Source organism: Nyctereutes procyonoides, unplaced genomic scaffold (assembly GCF_905146905.1).
Source record: "Nyctereutes procyonoides isolate TBG_1078 unplaced genomic scaffold, NYPRO_anot_genome, whole genome shotgun sequence".
Lineage (NCBI taxonomy): Eukaryota > Metazoa > Chordata > Mammalia > Carnivora > Canidae > Nyctereutes > Nyctereutes procyonoides.
Genome location: NW_026575024.1, coordinates 44,653,564 through 44,673,872, shown reverse-complemented (window position 1 = coordinate 44,673,872; position 20,309 = coordinate 44,653,564). Strand labels below are relative to the sequence as shown.

Genomic DNA, 20,309 nt, shown 5'->3' with positions numbered 1-20,309 from the left:
GAAATCTCTACTTTAAAGAAAAAGAAAGAGAAAGAAAGAAAGAAAGAAAGAAAGAGAAAGAGAAAGAAAGAAAGAAAGAAAGAAAGAAAGAAAGAAAGAAACAAACCCAGGAGATTAGAATGCAAGGCCTGGTTTGGAAACCATGGGCTCCCCAAGATTAAAATGTGAGGCTGCCACTGCTGTAAGAAAAGTCCTGTCATGGTACCCGGGATCGATACTTGCCTTGCTTCATATTTCTCCTCGATACAAAAGAGCTGAATACAAAAAGCAGCTGAGGCTCCCTTATAGGTGGGGCGGAAGTAGCCGGTCTCCTCGGGCAGCAACATGGATGCCAAGCTCAAATAGCTGCCATCGCAGTCTGTGTCGCCCACAGTGGACTGCTGGCTGAATTTTTCTATGTCCTAGAGCAAGGAGACAGGAGGATCCAAGTGAAAATCCTATTCATCTTCTGCAATTTCATGGGCTAGTGGTTGCATTATCTCTACATTATATGGTCTCCCTAGGACAAATGTGATAGTCTCACCTGAAACAAATAATCCTGAGCCAGACCTTTTAATGAAATATTCAAAATTTATAAAGGGATTTAAAGAAGTCCTCACATGAAGGTCAGAAAACAAATGGTTTTGTTGGTCTTTCATATAGGATCCATATTTCAACTGCAACACTCCGTACAAGTTAGAGTATGGTTGTATTATGCACATAGCAATTCCATAGGCAAAACACCTCTGTCTCCCAGTGTTTTCACTGTGATTTTGGGCTATAAAAATTTTTGGATCTTGGAACTATTTGGGCAGTTTGGTGATGAGATGGAGCCCAGGGAGGTCCAACTGGCGAGACCTTTTAGGGGTGTCTGAGGCGTTATAGCTCAGTACAGGAAAAGGATTCATTCTGAGATCCTTCTCAGAGTTCTTTTATTATTTTTTTTAAGATTTTGTTTATTTATTCATGAGAGACAGAGACACAGGCAGAGGGAGAAGCAGGCTCCTTGCAGGGAGCCTGACATGGGACTCGATCTAGGACATAGCAAAATTCAGCCAGAGTCTTCAGGATAAGGCCCCGGGCTGAAGGTGACGCTAAACCGCTGAGCCACCATGGCCGCTCATCTCAGAGTTCTTTTAATCCAAACATTAAATCCAAACATTTAATCAAACACTAAAATACTATCAGCACTAAAACCTTAAAAAGAAAATCAGGAGTCCCCTGTCCCTCCAATTCCTCTTCCCATTGGCTAGCCCTTTCAACTTTCTCATTTCTTTGGTATTTACTCTCATGTTTCTGAATATGTGCTATAGCTCTTGGAGACTGTGATAGGCACAACAGTGGCCCCCCAAATGTACATGGCCCAGTCCCCAGAACCTGTGAATTTTACAGAGCAACAGGGACTTTGCAGAGGTCATTAAGTGAAGACTGTAAGAGAAGGAGATTATCTTGGATTATCTAGGCAAGCTCAATATAATCAGAAGGGTCCTTGTAAAAAAGAGGCAGGAGAGGGTCAAGGGCTGGAAGATACTATGTTACCAGCTTTGAAGATGGAGGACGGCATCACATGCCAAGGAATACAAGTGGCTTCCAGAAGCTGGCAGAGGCAAAGGGATGGATTCTCCCTTTGAGCCTCCAGAAGGAACAGAGTCCTACCTGCACCTGGATCTTAGCATCGGTGCAGCTAGGGGTTTCTGACCTCCAGAGCTGTATAATGATAAACTCCTGTTGTTTTAGCCACTAGTTTTATGGTAATTTGTTACCATAGTGATAAAAAAAATTAATACAAAGACCTGGCTTCTGGCATTTGGAGAACATGGTGGGAGGAGAGGATAGGGGTTTCTCCATTTGAAACGGAGTGTTCTGCTTTCCCTTTTACACAGCCTCACACAGTGCAGGCTGAACCTGAATGTGGAGCTGCTTCTGTTCCATTGATAAAGAGAACAACCATCTGGTTATTTCACTTGAGAGCAGTAGAGGAGCCAGGTGCTGTCTGCAGGGACTCTAGTGTCCCCAACACTGCATAGCAGACTGTCAGATCCCTCATTTCAGCCCCGTCCTCACCCTGCCTTCCGGAAGCCCCAGGCCCTAGGCCTTTTGTGGACACAGGGAGAGAGGGCACTGCTTTCTGCTAGTTCCTCCCCTCACAGTACTACTGGACTTTCTCCTTTCTCCACTGTGCTAAGCCAGTGTAAACTCTTCCATCGATTTTCTTCATTCTCAACATTTTGAAAGGGCTCACTTTCTAATATCTCCTCTCCTAGTCTTGTTTTCTTTGTGGATTTGTGCCCTTCTTATTGCTTTATTGTCATTTCCATGATTTTTTTTTTTTTTCCGTAAAGGAGAGGAGATAAACTTAGGACATCAAATCCACCTTGTTGACCCACATGCCCTCTGGGGTTCCAGTATGTCTAATGCAGCAGGGACCATCCTGTCCCCTCCTCCACATCCACATTCTGCTTTGGGGTCCTATAGGAATAGCTAGCTACCTGTTAGAAATAGAGCCTGGCTTGCCCTCTGCTCCATGCCTTTCTCTCCTTCCTGGAGCCTGATGTGGTACTGCCCTGGTGTGGGTGTTCTCAGAGGCAAACTCTGAGCTAAGTTCATTTGGGGAGAGATGCCAGGAAATTCTGCAGAGTGGGAAAGGGAGGCAAGGAAGGAAGGATGCTAATGCAGAGTGTCCCACTCAGTCCCAAAGATCCCTGGGACACTCTGAAGAATATATTTCAGAGCCGTCCCACCTAAGAGGCAAAGAAACTAGGGTAGTGATTCTCCAACTCCCTTCAGTCATTTTCTGATGGCTGGTCTCCAAATATTCTGACCTGCCTACAGGCACAGCATCAGAGAAAACCCAGGCACCTGAAGTCATCGACCTTAGGAGCTGAGCAATGAACAGTGGCAGAATGATATGGGTGGGGCTCCAAGGCATATGCTAAAGTGAGATTCAGAAAATGGACCCATGCCTGCCCGATGCACTGTCTTCCTAGCTGCACATCCTGCTCCTGATTGTATGATCTCTCCTGTCCTCCACACACTTTGCCCAGGAGGGCAGACCCTGCTTCAAGGGTGAAGTCTGCCTCCAGCCTGGTGTGTACACTGAATTCAGTAGGGGAAATAGGAAATCCACTTGTTACAGGTCCATGCTTTGTTCTCCAGTTCAGCTTTAGCCAAAATAAAGTGGCACCTTTATCCTTAGCTGACTTTTGTGAAGACTTCCTGATTGCTCAGAATCTGGAGAAGGAAAACATACCAATATCTGGCCCTCTCCCAGAATTCTGATGTCTGGGATTAGTGTTCAGTTAATGTGTCCCAGGACCTCTATGGAGATGACTCAGCCTCCTGTTCCTTTAAGGGTTCTCCAGACTTCTCACGTTGAATCACAAATCTGTAAGAGGTGCTGGGGAATCCACTAAAAGCTCAGAACTGTGCTCACCACTGGGGAGTGAGAGTCTGATCATGTGAATCTCCCACTTTAAATTTTCAAAGCCTTCCTCTGCTCCTTAGGAGAAAATCAAAATCCCAAGCAGGGTCCACAGAACCCTGCCAAACTACCTGAATCCTTAGGTTTCTAGCAGGAAACAGAGGGCACATTCTAATAGAGGAGACAAAGGAAGTTTGACAAAGGACCACATGTAAAAGTGGGAGAAGGTCAAAGAAGGGAAACCAATAAAGGAAGATGCTACCACCCCTGAATCTGTAACAGGAGGGAGCAGTTACTGGAACCTGACATTCACATATGAATGAATGACACATAATACATACAGGTGTACAGGTGAGCATATATGTGTGCCAATGACACACAGAGTTAGAGAAGACTCTTACAGATGTCTTGCCCCTCCAAAGTGTTTTCTTGCTGGACAATGGGAAGTGGAGGAAAAACTATTTACTGAAGTTGCTACAAATAATTCCTGTAGAAATTATAACCTCTAGGACCAAGCTGTAGAAGGGATACAAAATAAAGGATTTCTCAGTGGAGGAAGATTTCATTGAGGGAGGCTTTGTGGAGTAGGTGCTAAAGAAGACAGCAGTTGTAAACTGAGAGAAAGAGGCAGGGGAGGCCTGGAGGAGGACCAAGCACGCCAACATTCAGCAGACAGTAGAGAACCTCTTGGGGCCAACCGGACAGCACATAAGCCTTACCTCCATTTCACTACTGTTTCCGCTTTGGACTGCTGAGAAAAGATCTTCAACTGGGGCTTCATCTGTAATTCTCCCCTGCAAATGACAGAGGCAAGACATTTAATCAACATCTGCAGTGATTTAGATCCTGGTTCTGTGGCTTAATGGCTTGGGAAAGTCATGGAGTCCCAGTGGCCTCATCTGTAAAAAGGACTAAGAGCAGCAAGGTTGTTATGAGGATAAAATAAGAACAGAGAGATAGAGAGATGCTAGCAGTGCTGGCTCCTCATTCTCTGTAAATGTCAGTTATTCCTTTATTATTTTTATTCTTCTGTGTAACTTAAAGCTGCACTAAGTTTTTTCCAACTGCTTTATTGCGGTATAATTGACAGTAAACTGCATATATTCCAAGTATACTTTTCGAAAACTTTTAACCTAGGTATGCACCCATGAAAATATCACCATCATAACAATAATGAACACATACATCACTCCCCAAAGCTTCTGTGTTTCTTGGTGCCCCTCTCTCCCCACCCTATGCCACTCGACCAACCACACGCAAATTATTATTGGCTTTTTGTCACTATAAATTATAGGCTGAAAAAAAAAGATTATAGGCTGAGTCTATTTCTGGATCTTCTATTCTGTTCCATTAATCTATCTGTTGCCCTTGGCATCATTATCACAGGGGCTTAACAACAACTATACAGTAAACCTTGAAATCAATAGTATTAGTCCAACAACTGTTCTGTTCCAAAGTTGTTTTGGCTATTCTAGGTCCTTTCCATATGAAATTGGAATCAATTTTTTCAATTTCCAGCCAAAATTCCCCTGAAATTTTGACTGGAAATGCGTTGGTCAGTTTGGGAAGAATTGACCCATTGACAATATCAAGTCTTCAAAACCAGGAACATGAGATATCCCTCCATTTATTTAGATCTCATTTCATTTCTCTCAGAAATGTTTTGTGGTTTTCAGTGTACAAGTATTGAAAATCTTTTGTCAGATTTATCTCTTAGTATTTTGTATATTTGTACTATTGAAAATGGTATTTATTTCCAGTTGTGATTGTTAATTGTTATTACACAGAAATAAAATAGAACTTCACATATTAATTTTGTATATATTAGCAACTTGCTAAATTATTTATTAGTTCTAGTAGCTGTTTTGTAGATTCTAGATAATTATGTTATCTGCAAATAAAGGACAGTTTTAATTCTTCCTTTCCAATTTGGATGCCTTTTATTTCTGTTATCTTTTTCTGCAGGCTTGAACTTCTAGGATAATTTTAAATAGAAGAGGTGAGAGCAGACATTCTTGCATTGTTCCTGACCATGGTGGAAAAGCATTCAGTCTTCTACCATTAAGTATGATGTTAGCTATCGGGTATTCACAAATGGCCTCTATCAAATTGAAGAAGTTCCTTCTGATTCCCAATTTTCTGAGAGTTTTAACAAGGAGTGAATGTTGAATTTTCAAATGCCTTCCTTGCATTTTTCAGAGAAACACATAGCTAATCTTTTTTAGCTTGTTAAAATGGTGAATTATATCGATTGACTTTTTTTTTTTTTAAAAAAAAGTAGGTTCCATGCCCAGCATGGAGCCCAATGAGAGGCTTAAACTCATGACCCTGAGATCAAGATCTGAGCTGAGATCAAGAGTTATCACACTTAGCTGACTGAGCCACCCAGGCATGCTTGATTGATTTTTTTGTTAAACCAATCTTGCATTCCCAGAATAAACCCTACTTGGTCATGATGTACTATTCTTTTTATATATTGATTCCAATTACTAAATTTTTTATTAGGACTTTTCCATTAATGTTCATAAGAGCTATTAACCTGGAGTTTTATCTTCTTGTAATCTCTTTTATTGTGAGAAGACATACTTTAGATGACTTAAATGCTTTTAAATTCATTGAGATTTATTTTGTGGTCCAGAATATGGTCTACCTTGGTAAATGTTCTGTGTGCACAGGACAAGAATATGTATTCTGTCATTTTGTGGGTAGAGTGTTAAGTGTCAACTAGGTCAAAGTTGTGATAATATTCTTAGAAATCTATATTCCTACTGATTTCCTACTTTTTCCATCAATTATTAAGAGAGGGATATTGAAATCTCCAAATTCAGTCATTTATTCATTTGTTTGTATTTGCAGTTCTATCCGTTTTTGCTTCCTGTGTTTTGAAATTCTATTAGACACATAAATATTTAGGATTGTTATGTTCTCATGATCTTTGTTATTTCTGGTAATATTCCCTCTTCTGAAATCTGCTTTGAATGCAATGAATAAAGCTACTCCAGCTTTCTTTTGATTAGTGTTAACATGCTGTATCTTTCTGTATCCTTCAAATTTGAACCTATTGTATCTTTGCATTTAACGGGCATATTTGGGGTCTCTGGGTGGCTCAGTTGGTTAAGTGTCTGAATTCAGCAAGTGCATTCTTATGGTCTAAATATAACCGAGTCTTGTTTTTCATCCAACCTATTTTGGCCTTACATAATCTTTGATTGGGATATTCAATGTATATTACATTTAATGTGATTCTCAATATGGTTAGATTTAAGTCTGACACCCTATTTGTTTTATATTTGTCTCTCTGCTCTTTATTTTTTTCCATATTTTTGCCTTCTTTTGGACTAGTTGTATATATTTTTAAAAAGATTTATTTTAATAATCTCTATACCCAACACCAGGCCTGAACTCACAACCCCAAGATCAAGAGTCACATGCTTTACCAACTGAGCCAGCCAGGTGCCCTACTTGTATATTTTTATGATTCAACTTTCTCTCTTCTGTAGGCTTATTAAGTATAACTCTCTGAATTTGATTTGTAACTTCAATATTTTTTACAGTTTATGATATACATCTTTAACTTACCACATCTGTCTTTTAGGTAATATTACACCACTTCAGGTATGGTAGAAGAGCCTTCAAGTAGTATATTTATATTTCTCCCCTCCTGGTTTTTATCCTATTCCTGCCATTCATTTCATTTTTACATTTGCTACAAGCCCCGCACTATGTTGTTTTTATTTTACTTAAACAATGAATTACCTTTTAAAGGGATATAAATAATTAGAGCACAATTTTACACATTTACCCATCATTACCATTTCCAGTGTTCCTCATTCCTCTGTGTAGATCCTGAGTTTCATCTGGTATCATTTCTCTTCTGCCTGAAGGACTTCAACTTTTTTTTTTTTAAGATTTTGTTTATTTATTCATGAGGGACAGAGAGAGTGAGAGAGAGTGTGAGAGAGAGAGAGGCAGAGACGTAGACAGAGGGAGAAGCAGGCTCCATTCAGGGAGCCCAACATGGGACTTGATCCCAGGATTCCAGGATCACACCCTGGGCAGAAGGCAGGCGCTAAACTGCCAAGCCACCCAGGGATCCCCAACTTCAACATTTCTTGTAGTATGCATCTGCTGGCAATGAATTTACCTACCTTTTGTATGTAGATGAAAATTTTACTCATTTTTGAAAGACACTCACTGGGTATAAAATTCTAGGTTGACAGTTTATTTTATGCCAGTTATTTAAAGATGGGACTGCACTGTGCCTGTGCCAACAAGAAATCTGCTACAACCATTATCCTTGTTCCTCTGTTCCCAGGTTGCCTTTTCCCTTCTGGCTGCTTTTAAGATTTTTCTCTTTATCACTGGTTTTCCACTATTTGATTATGATGGGCTTTGGTACAGGTGTCTTTGTGTTTCTTGTGCTTGCTATTTATTGAGCTTGTGTCTGTGGGTTTACTGTTTTCATTAAATCTAGAATTTGTTTAATCATTTCTTCAAATATTTTTCCATTCCAACCTCTCCCTCTTCTTCATGTACTCCACACATATTAGCTACTTGACATTATCCCACAGCTCACTGATACAATGATCATTTTAATTTTTAATTTTTAATTTAATTTTTAAATTCTCATTTCAAGTTTACTAACCCTTTTTTTCTTCCATGTTTAATCTATGGTTGATCCCTCTGTGTATTTTTTCATCTCATGAATTGTAGTTTTTATGTCTAGAGATTTTATTTGGGATGTTTTTATATCTTCCATGTCTTTCTTTGAACTTTGGGACTTACATAGTTATAATAACTGTTGTTAATGTTTTTGCCCAGTAGTTCTAACATCTGCTTCAGATCTAGGTTGGTTTCAATTGGTTATCTCCACTTTACACATTATACAATCTCAGTTTTTTGAGTGCCTGTAATAGCTTCTTGGATTCCAAACATTGTCATTTAACCTAGCTGGGTGCTAGTTAATTTTGTACTCCTACACACATTATTGAACTCTATTCTGGGACTCAGTCACTGGAGCAGTTTGATCCTTTTGGTTCTTGCACTAAAGATATGTTAGACATGACTGGTGCCATGTTCTCTCTAGAGTTAATTATTCCCCGCTACTGATGCAAGGCTCTTCTGTGCTCTTCCAGTGCCTTGTGAGTCATAAGGTTCTCCAGTCTGGCTTATGGAAGCAGGTATTAGCTCCAGCTTTGGATGAGTACTGGGCACTATGAACTCAAATCCTTTTGGGAAGTTCTTTCCTCAGCCTGATCTTCACTATTTCCTCGAGATCCCTAACATCCCTCTCTGTGCAGTTCTCTCCTCTCTAGTACTCTGTCCTGCAAACTTTATCAGCCTTAGTCTCCATGGACTTCCAGACCTGCCTCTTCAACTTAGAGAGTCCACAGGGTTCCCACTGAGCTCTCCTGCCCTGTGCTGTAGCCTGAAACTTTCTTAAGGCTGGAGGCCAGGAAAATCGGAGGAGTTACCTGGCTTGTTTCCCCATCTCTTGGGCATATATTTCTTTGGTAACCTGATAAGCAGTGTCTTAAAAATTGTTCTCTCATATATTTTGGCCACTTTTTGTTTTTTTAGGCAGGAGAATAAATCTAGTCTCTGTTACTCCATCTTTGCCAAAAGCAGAAGCCCTTAGCACTAAATATTTCTTTTTTATTAATTCTATTCATCAGCTTCATCTACCTTAACCTAATCCATGTCATACAACCTTCTTTAAAAAGTCCCCTCCTCTGGGATATTTCTCATGCTCCTTTCCAAATACTGAATTAGGGCTTTCCTCTTCTCTATCAAGTCACTATCTCTTGAAGACTGGAGTTGTGTTTTGGTCTCGAGTGCCCTCAGACACAGCAGAATGCTTAGCCATTGTGTGTGCCCAACTTCCACGGAGAGAATAAATCAGCATTTGAAATATAATAGCCAACCAGTTACAGGTTGGGTCCTCTTGGGGCATAAGAATGCATTTTCTATAGGGACAATGTGGAAATCTGGGAGAAGAATCTGGAAATCAGGTGGCTTAGTGCTAAGATAAAGGTCCTCCCTCCATCCTCCTTTTCCCAAGATTCCCTTTGCATGAGTGGATGGCAAAGAGGAACTCTGTTTTGTACAATGTTGAAAACAAAGGGGGAAAAAGATAGAGGCTGGAGTCCAGAAGTGAAGGCACCACCTGCCCCCCCAACCTAGGCTCAAGGGAGGGGTTCTGGACCTAGTTGGATGGAAAAGTCAGACAGACCAGAGGCTGAAGGAATGGTGTAGGAAAACATCTTGTGTTTCTGGCCACACACAGTGCTGAGGTGGGACCAGGCCAACATTAGCCTAGAAGTGAGCATATTTTCCTGCCCCACGCCCTAGGTGAGGCCTTGTTCCAGAAGACACAAAAGACATACTCTGAGGTCCTGCAGGAATCTGTAAGGATCCAGAACCCAGTATATTTGGGCATTCATGTTACCATGAACCCAACAGTGGTCAGAAATTGGCAGAGCTGGAGCAATGAGCTGGATCTGCTAGCTTGTCCACCAAATCCTAAGTAATCTATTATATGACTGTGGCCTACTTTGGTGTGCGTTTCCCCTTTCTTCAGGTTAGGGCAGCAGCAGCTCATGTGGAACTCTGGTAGCAGGAGGGTGTAGGTGGTGGGGAACTTCTGATGAGGCCAGGCAAAGACAAGTGGGGCCAGCAGTTCTCCAAGAAGCTATGGAAGGCATTTCTATAGCTTCCAAAGCCCGATCAGGCAGGAAGAAAAACAGGGCCTCATGCGAGTGTGTCTCATTGGTATGTCTGAATTTTCTACCTGGCTTTAAATGAGCAGCTTTATTTCCCTTGATCTCCTAAAATCAGGGAATGGATTTTAAGGAAGGAAGAGAAGGGATGAAACTCCATTCTGACCTGTATTCTTGAAGCTAGTGGTGAGGCTCTGATTTGTCTATTACACCTACACATATGAGTTTTCTCCCGGCCTGCTGTCCCCCAGTCTTAGTGCTAGTGAGGCCTTCTCCACATCAGGCATCAGAACTCAGTGATTAACCAGCACCAGGCATGCCTCTGACTGTACAACACAAGTAGAGTCCCCTCCCCCGCCCCCCCCAGGGCCCAGGCAGGGGTAAATGAAGTCTGTTACCTGAATGATTTCCATGGTCTCTAGAGAGAGAGGTTCCTGTGGCTCCTCAACTGTTTTCAGGGAACTGGGGTTGCTACTACTGAGCTCAGCATCTTTGAGGAAAGAATGGCATAAGGACAGAGAACAGATGATAAATATCTTCAGGACACAGGACACTGGAGACACCATGGTAATTAACGTGTTTCTCACCTCCAGCACATCTGAAAGAACTGCAGTACAGAGAGTGGTTCCATGAGGTGGGAAGCAGAGGGTCTTCACATCCTACCCCAATTCTGACTTCTTGTGCCCATATGCACATGATGGAGATAAAATGATACCCACCCCGAGAAAGCTGTGGGGGAAAATGCTGCCAGCAATGGGCTAGAACCTGGTCTGGCCTTCAGGGAGCCCTCACCCTCTGAGGCTCCTGAGCCAGTGCTCCTTTCATAGGAGGCCCCTTTAAAGTTTACCAACAACTGATTAGCAACTTTCTGGGCTGTAGGCTTTGAAATGATTTAAAGACCAAACGGGAAAGACCACAATTAACTATTTGTACTTCTCTACTTTCTAAGCAATAAGAACTGCAGCTAAGCATTACTGTTTAAGTATATTCTGGAAAGTCAGTATCAGGGTAAGTGTTTGTGTTTTTAACTTTCACTAAAAATTACAGTAAAAAACCCCTTTCTCCTTTTGTCTACAAAGCTCTTTTCCCCCTCTGCCTTCTGAATTCTTGTCTTTCTTCTAGCTCGTCTTTCTTCTGGGCCTTCTTATTTCTCTTCCTGTCTCTCTGCTCCCTCTCTCTCCTTCTATTTTGTCATTCTCTCCTCACTTCCCCTTTCCCTCTCCTTCCTCTCTCCCACCTCTTCCTTCTGGCTCACCTTGTGTCTGCTCTGGTGGAGGATTCTAAACTGTGACATTTATTCACAGCCACCCTAGGATGCTGCCCTTCTGCACTGCCAGCAGAAGCCTGAACCTCCATCTTCTTGTTTCTAATGAACGTTCATATCAGATGCTGTGGATAGACCAGACGTAGCCTATCCTCTTGGCTCCTTCATTTCTCACTATGCTCTTCTAGTGCCAGCCAGGGCAATGGCTCCTGCAGATACCACTTAATCCCGAATCCCCAGATTACTCATGCCCTGTACCTGTCTTCTGGCAAAGACATAGCTGAGTGAAACAGAATGAAATTCTAAGAGAAAAACTGGATGGCCAGGGAAGTATAAAGGGCATAGATAAAGAGGTATATAATGTTGAAAGTACAATGAGAGAGAATCACATCCTAGGGTAATGGGTAGTTCTTTTGGCATGGGGAGAAACTGTCTGGAAACAGGAGCACAGGACATAGAATCCCTCTTCTGAAGAAACATGCTTTGAGGCATGGATCACATCTTAGTTCCTGAATATGTCCTGCTCCTTGCAAAACTTTCATGAAGTCTATATGGGGTTTTAGGCATTCTCATGATGACAAGAGCCATGTGCTTTTTATGTTAATTTACTTTGCTCAGCAAACTTCTTGAATTAAAAAAATATAGATATAAAATATATAGATAGGTAGATATAGATATAGATATGTCTCCCTATTCTTAAGTTCAATTTTATTTTTTAAAAGAGCGATTTTTCTATTTTGTTTTAAATCTGAAGGACTACCCAAAAGAAGAAACTAAAAGAAAAATACTAGACCTTCATTGTACATATATTTATTTTATATACTAGGACAAAATTACTAAAAAAGTAAGTAAGAGACCTAAAAGAATGGATTAGATTTGAAATGAACTGATAATGCTGGTGACTTCACTATTTGACAGTCTAATGTTCATGAGACAATTACCAATTACAACAGCTAATTGTCTTGGTTAAACTGTCGTGGGGTTATTGCAGTTTATTAGTAAGCAGCTGCCACACTCATCCCCAGAGGTGGCTGCATTTCAGAACTAGGCAAAGTGATGCTGTATTTCTCTTTCTTGTGTCTCTGGGGTTTTGTGAGGTTTAATTAGTTAATGTTCATAATGCGTCCTGAGATCCTCAAACATGAGGTGCTTATACCAGGGAGAAGTCAAGGCACTGGCATTATATAACACACAACTGAAAACATGCCTGAGGCTACACATTTAATTGTTATTTTATTACTAACACCACTTATATAGCTTAGAAGTTACAAACTAGTGGGAGTAGAGGCACTATTTGCTAAGACTTTCCCTGTTCTTGAAACTGCTTTATTTATTTATTTTTAAAGATTTTATTTATTTATTCATGAGAGACACAGAGAGAGACAGAGAGGCAGAGAAACAGGCAGAGGGAGAAGCAGGTTCCACGCAGGGAGCCTGATGTGGGACTCGATCCCTGGTCTCCAGGATCACGCCCTAGGCTGAAGGCGGGGCTAACCTGCTGAGCCACCCCGGCTGCCCTTGAGACTACTTTATATGGGTGGATTTACCTCAAAGTTAATAACGTTAGAGTTTCAGGTATCCCCCCTAATAAGGGCCCTCCCAAGACATAGCACCTACTATTGCATTCATAATTTTACATTTGTTTTCTTTTTTTTTAATTTTTATTTATTTATGATAGGCACACATGAGAGAGAGAGAGGCAGAGACACAGGCAGAGGGAGAAGCAGGCTCCATGCACCGGGAGCCGGACGTGGGATTCGATCCCGGGTCTCCAGGATCGCACCCTGGGCCAAAGGCAGGCGCTAAACCGCTGCGCCACCCAGGGATCCCTACATTTGTTTTCTTAAAGAGGGTTCTCAAATTGTATAGACTTTAGGTCCCACAAGACCTGGGCTGCTCTACTCTTTATCTGATAGTGATAATACACAGGGAAAGATAACTAATACATTTTGATGGTTTTAGGAATTAATAATAGTAAACAATCAAGTATTTAACATTTATTTTAAATACAGATCAAAACTCCCAACAGGACTTTTTTGTGAAGTGAAATATGGAAGAATGGTTTTTTGAAATGGTCAACAACAGAAATTTAAGAAATAAGAACAAAGAGTGGGCCAAATTTCCTAATGAATATTAAGACATGTTATAAAGCCATAGTTACAAGAACCATGGATTATTCAAGTAGAAATAGAACAGAACAGAATCCAGAAAAAAGCCATACATTTATAAAATTGCTGATATATGTTAAAAGTGGCATTTTGGGGATCCCTGGGTGGCACAGCGGTTTGGCGCCTGCCTTTGCCCCAGGGCGTGATTCTGGAGACCCAGGATCGAATCCCACGTCGGGCTCCCGGTGCATGGAGCTTGCTTCTCCCTCTGCCTATGTCTCTGCCTCTCTCTCTCTCTCTCTCTGTGTGACTATCATAAATTAAAAAAAATTTAAAAAGTGGCATTTTGAATTGTAGAGAAAGAATAAACTATACAAATAAATAAATAGTGCTGGCTCATCATATGGGAAAAATTAATTTGGGCCTCTACTTCATACACTGCATAAGAATCACCTGTAAATATGTTAATAACCTAAAGATTTTTTTTTAATGTTGAAATTACAGGAGAATATTATCTTGGGGGTGGAGAAATTCTTCCTTAAAAATCCTTCTGCAAAAGGGGAGAAGTCATAAAAGCAAAATATTATTTATTTATTTGTGTGTGTATGCCAGGCATTTTTTAAGTTTTATTTTAATTCTAGTTAGTTAACATACCTATTTGACCACATCAGAATCTAAAAGGTCAGTCAAAAGTACCCTAAGAAGAAATTTTTTAAAATTAGAGACATAGAGAAAATATTTGCCACACATAAGATGGACTAACAATTTAATTACAGAAAGGAGAAACAACCCATTAGGCAAAGGCAATGAATATCCAGGGAATATAAATGACCTTAATAAACATACAAAAGTGTTTATCCTCAATATTATTCAGAGAAATAAAATCAAAACAATATCTCCTTTCATACTTAACATATTGTCTAAAGTTTAAAATGCTGACACTCTTATATGAGAGAACTATGAAAGGGTCTGGAGGAAGACCACTGGTTTGGTCATATTTAGTGGCAATGTGAGTATTTCCAAGCCCAGCAAGAACAACTCCAGGAATAGAGCCTGGGGAAATTCTGGCAAGGGGTCCAAGGAGACATGCACTATAATGTTTACTGCAGCACTTTTCACAATAACAAAATAACAGAAACAAGTCTAATGTCCATCTAAGGACAAATGCGACACATTCCATGTTGTAGAATACTGCCCAGAAGGTAAAAGGAGTATCCTAGAACAACATGTACCAACACTGCCAGATCTCAAACAGTTGAGTGAAGAAGTAAATTTCAAACATCACATATTCCTAAAGACACTATTTATATTTTTAAAAAACTGCTACAAAATGGTAGGGTTTTTTTTCTATGAATACATGGACTTCTTAGAAAAGTATAAAAAGTTGGTCTGGGTAGATACATGCTAAAATTATTACAATGGCTATTTATGGGGAGAGAGAAGAACCAGGCTTGGATGTGGTTCAATGGGAACTCAACTTTTAAGTGCATTATCTTAATATTTTTAGGAGGATGGTTTCCTATGTTACTAATACCATCAAGATTTTTAAAAATTTCCAGTTATAAAATTAAGTTTCTTCTTATTAAAATATTTTATTTATTTATTCATGAAAGACAAAGAGAGAGAGAGAGAGAGAGAGAGAGAGAGAGAGGCAGGCAGAGACACAGGCAGAGGGAGAACCAAGCTCCATGCAGGAAGCCCGATATGGGACTCCATCACTGGACTCCAGGACCACACCCTGAGCTAAAGGCAGATGCTCAACCACCGAGCCACCCAGGCGTTCCTAAAAGTAAATTTCTATCTCCAAAATATTACAAAGCAGTCATTTTTGTTTACTATTGCAATATTATGGATTATTTTTTAAAAGCTGCCAAATGAACTTAAGTCATTCCATTTCAAGAAGGGAAAAGGTTAGAGATTCAAGTTAAATCATTCATCCAAAACCTCCTTGGAGAACAATGAGTTGCATTGTTCATTTACTCAAAAGTAAATGAATAAAATGTAGCTCCTCTTATTCTACAAGGCTCACAAATGTCAAAATCAGTATCTCTGAGCAGAAATCAAGGTGTTGGCAGGGATACACTCCACCCAGAGGCTCTAGAGGAAAGGCTGTTTCTGTGTACTCACGTGGCCACATCACTTCACTCTGTCTCTGGGGTCACAGCCTCCTCCTGTTATCTCCCCTGTCTCTCTCTTATAAGGATACTTGTGATAGCACTTACTAGGAAGATTAAACTCAACTCTGCCAAATCAGAAATCACAGCATTTCCATCATATAATTCACTCATTCTTATTATTCCCATCTTGCCAAATGGTTCCACTATCCATCTAATTTCTGCAGTCATCTTTGATTTTTTTCCCTTTTCCATATCCCACCTTCTCCATATGAACTAAAATATCAAATTCCTTTAATTCCCCAAAATACCTCTCAGGCTCATCCATAATCATTGTTCTGATTCAGTCCCTCCTCATCTCTTTCCTGGACACTCTAGTGGAGAGTCTTCCTTTGAACTAGAACTTGAACATGGATCCCTTTCTAATTAAGGATTGCCAATGGAACCTCATCAGGTATGCTGTGAATAGATTAATCTAAATTCTTTTGCAAGGCATGTGAGCCTTGATCGCATCACCTCAATATCCTGTTCTGCTTCATCTCCTGTCAATGCCTCACTTCATGTTCTAGCAACCCTGAATTTGTACTTTACCCTAATAAGTGATGGTTTCTAATACCTCCTTATTTTGTACATTTTGTTCCCTCTGCTAGGAAAATCTTTCTGCTTATTTACCTAGAAAGCCTCAATTAGTTTTTGAAGTTCTGACTCAAAAGCTTTTTTTCCCTGTGAATTCTAAGCTGATGCTCTCAAGACGACTTAGGTATAATTCCGCTGTGGTTCCATCACAATTTTCTAGCACTTCTCTCATTGCAAATTAATTTGTCCTGCTTATTTACCCTGCCATTAGTCAGTACTAGACTCACCAGTGTTTGACTAGGCTCCCAAAATCTAGTATATGGGAGGTACTCAGTATTTACTGAATGGCTGAATGAACAGCAAGAAGCTGATGATAAAGTCCACAACAATACAAAGGAAAACACTAGGCAGCTGCATGAAAGGAGGATAAAGGGCTTTTTTCTTATTTTTCAAGGAAGCTCTACCCATCTGGACTGCAGTGCAGACTCTAAGCCATACAGTATTATCAATTTGAGTTTCATGCCCTGGTAATTCCCATAACACTGTCTTGAAGTGAGACTACAGGTTTTAGCCTCCTCCAGGCTAAACTGAAGTTTGTGTCTCTAATAGGACTAGGGAAAGAAGACCATGACAAAAATCATCAGCATTATTCTTTTGTGTGAATAAGGATTGAAATAATGATGTTGATTTTTCACCCTCCCTATATTTAGTCCCTTCACTAAAGGGACTTCACTAAAGAGAATCGTCTCCCTCCAATTCTGGGCTCAGCCATATGACCTGCCTTAGGTAAGTAATATATATTAGTTCAAAGCCTAGACCTCAAGATGCCTTGTGTGTTTCTATTTGGTCTCCTGCACCTTTGTGGTCACCATAAAAACATGCACAATCTAGCCTGCTAAAAGGATGAGAGGCACACACAGCAGACCCAATGCCAGCCCAAATCAGCCAATAGGCAACCAACCCCAAGACATGTGAAAAGACCCAGCTAAGATCAGAAGAACTGCCTAACTAACCCCAGCTGTATCAGCAAGACATGCTTATTGTGGTATGCCACTGTGGTTTTGTAGCTGTTTGTTGGCAGCATTATTGTGGTAATAGATTATTGATGCAATCACAAAAGTTAACAGAGAGAATCAACCAAATTCTGAGGCTGGCTCTTTGAAAATACTAATTAAATTGACACTGGTAAGATTAAAAAAAGGAGAAGACACAAATAAATGATGCCAGTAGTGAAACATATAAACATAAGAGACATATATAAGGTAAGATGGTAGCTATAAACCCATAAAAACATTAAATATACATGGACTAAATACTCTAATTAAAAGACAGCAGTTGGCACTCTAGATCAAAAACAATTAAACTCTATGCTGTCTATAAGAGACACAACTAAATATAAGGAAATAGAAAGAATGAAAATAAAAGAATGGAAAAAGATATAGTATGCAATTTGAATCAAAGAAAGTAGGGGGATCCCTGGGTGGCGCAGCGGTTTGGCGCCTGCCTTTGGCCCAGGGCACGATCCTGGAGACCCGGGATCGAGTCCCACATCGGGCTTCCGGTGCATGGAGCCTGCTTCTCCCTCTGCCTGTGTCTCTGCCTCTCTCTCTCTCTCTGTGACTATCATAAATAAATAAAAATTTAAAAAAATATTAAAAAAAAAGTAAAAAAATAAAATATTTAAAAAAAAAAAGAAAGTAGGTATGTCCATATTAATCAGAGAAAGTAGACTGTAAGGCAAAAAAAGATCACTAAAGATGAAGAGGACACTTCATAACTGATTTTCTTTAAAGTTCAAAGAAGATATCATGATTTTAAATTATATACCTAACAACACAGATTCAAAATATATAATGAAAAACTATAGGCTATGAGTAGAAATCAGTACATTCACAATCAAAGCAGGAGATTTTATTTTTTTTAAGATTTTATTTATTTATTCATGATAGTCACACACAGAGAGAGAGAGGCAGAGACACAGGCAGAGGGAGAAGCAGGCGCCATGCAGGGAGCCCGACGTGGGATTCGATCCCTGGTCTCCAGGATCACACCCTGGGCCAAAGGCAGGCGCCAAACTGCTGCGCCACCCAGGGATCCGAAAGCAGGAGATTTTAACACACCTCTCATTAACTGATCAAACAAGTGATGAAGTCAATAAAGATAAAATATTGAACAACATTATTATCAAATGTAACTGATTTATATAGAACGTTGCCCCTAACAACTATAGGATATACACTTTTTTCATAGACTCGAGGAACATTTTTAAAAATTGACCATATGTTCAGCAAAGCTTAAAGAATTAAAATCACACAGGAGAAAAAAAAATCACACAGGGTAGGTTCTCTGACTTCAGTGCAAGTGAGCTAACACACAATAATAAAAAGATAATTAGAACATCCCAAATTGATAAAGAAAATGTCATACACACACACACGCACACACACACACACACACAATGGAATATTATTCAACCTTGAAAAAAGAAGGAAATCCTGCAATATGTAACAATATGAATAAATCTTGAATACGTTATCCTAAGTGAAATAAGCCAGTCACAGAATGACAAATACTTCATGAATGCACTTATATGAGGTTTATACAATAGTCATTCATAGAAGCATAGAATAGAATGTTAGTAGCTAGGTGCTAGGAGAGGAGGTAAAGAGGAGCTGCTATCTCACAGTTATAAAGTTTCAGTTATGCAAAATGAATACGTGCTAGAGATCTGCTAAACAATACTGTACCTGTAGTTAATAAAACTGTATCGTACATTTAAAAAATTTAAGAAGATAGTTCTCATGTTAAGTATTTTTACCACAATAAAATTAAATAGAAAGATAAAAGATAGTCCCATATGTTTGAGAATAAATAATTCTTTTAAAAACTTAGGGCCAAAAAATAAATAAAAATAAAAAAATGAAAATGAAAACATAGGGCCAGAGAGTAAAATAAAGTGAAATATCAAAAATACTGATAATGAATACATTGTATAACTTGTGAATTTCAGCTAAATTCAGAGAAGAATATCTGTAATTGAGAGAGGGGCAAGATGGCGGAAGAGCAGGGTCCACAAATCGCCTGTCCCCACCAAATTACCTAGATAACCTTCAAACCATCCTGAAAATCTACAAATTCGGCCTGAGATGTAAAGAGAGACCAGCTGGAATGCTACAGTGAGAAGAGTCCGCGCTTCTATCAAGGTAGGAAGACGGGGAAAAAGAAATAAAGAAACAAAAGGCCTCCAAGGGGGAGGGGCCCCGCGAGGAGCCGGGCTGAGGCCGGGGCGAGTGTCCCCAGGACAGGAGAGCCCCGTCCCGGAGGAGCAGGAGCTGCACCAACCTTCCCGGGCGGAAAGGGGCTCGCAGGGAGTTAGAGCAGGACCCAGGAGGGCGGGGATGCCCTCGGGCTCCCGGGGACACTAACAGACACCTGCGCCCGCGGAGAGTGCGCCGAGCTCCCTAAGGGCTGCAGCGCGCACGGCGGGACCGGGAGCAGCTCGGAGGGGCTCGGGCGGCGGCTCCGCGGAGGGGGCTGCGGGGCGGGAGCGCGAATCCAACAGCGCAGGCCCCGGAGCACAGGGCGCCGGGACACAGCCCAGGATCCGGCCTCCCCCGGGACAGGCAGAGGCCGGGAGGGCCCAGGACAGCGAGGACGCTCCTGCCCCGAGCTGAGCAGATCAGCGGCCCCGCCCCGGAGCCTCCAGGCCCTGCGGACGGAGAGCCCCCCGTAGTTCCTGCGGAGGCTGAATCCAGGCTTCCAGAGTTGCCATAGCAACTGCGGCTGTTCCTCCTGGGGCCTGACGGGGTAAACAACCCCCGCTGAGCCCTGCAGCAGGCAGGGGCAGAGCAGCTCCCCCAAGTGCTAACACCTGAAAATCAGCGCAACAGGCCCCTCCCCCAGAAGACCAGCTAGACGGACCAGTGATACTCCCCCGTGTTCCAATACAACTTGTTTTTGGCCACTCTGCACTGAGCAAAATGACTAGAAGGAAAACCTCACTTCAAAAGAAAGAATCAGAAACAGCCCTCTCTCCCACAGAGTTACAAAATCTGGATTACAATTCAATGTCAGAAAGCCAATTCAGAAGCACCATTATACAGCTACTGGTGGCTCTAGAAAAAAGCA

General features: G+C 40.9%; 1 protein-coding gene across 2 annotated transcripts in view; it reads right to left on the bottom strand.

Annotated features, from left to right (window-relative positions):
* The window catches only part of CFAP61 (cilia and flagella associated protein 61), a 277,336-nt gene that overhangs the window by 187,802 nt on the left and 69,225 nt on the right, over positions 1–20,309 (bottom strand). For both annotated transcript variants that reach the window (XM_055306706.1, XM_055306700.1), the window contains exons 9-11: positions 10,518–10,609; positions 4,120–4,194; positions 223–401 (exon numbers count right to left, since the gene is read on the bottom strand). In XM_055306706.1, the coding sequence (XP_055162681.1) occupies positions 223–401; positions 4,120–4,194; positions 10,518–10,609 (346 nt within the window). The remainder of the gene's footprint in view (positions 1–222; positions 402–4,119; positions 4,195–10,517; positions 10,610–20,309) is intronic.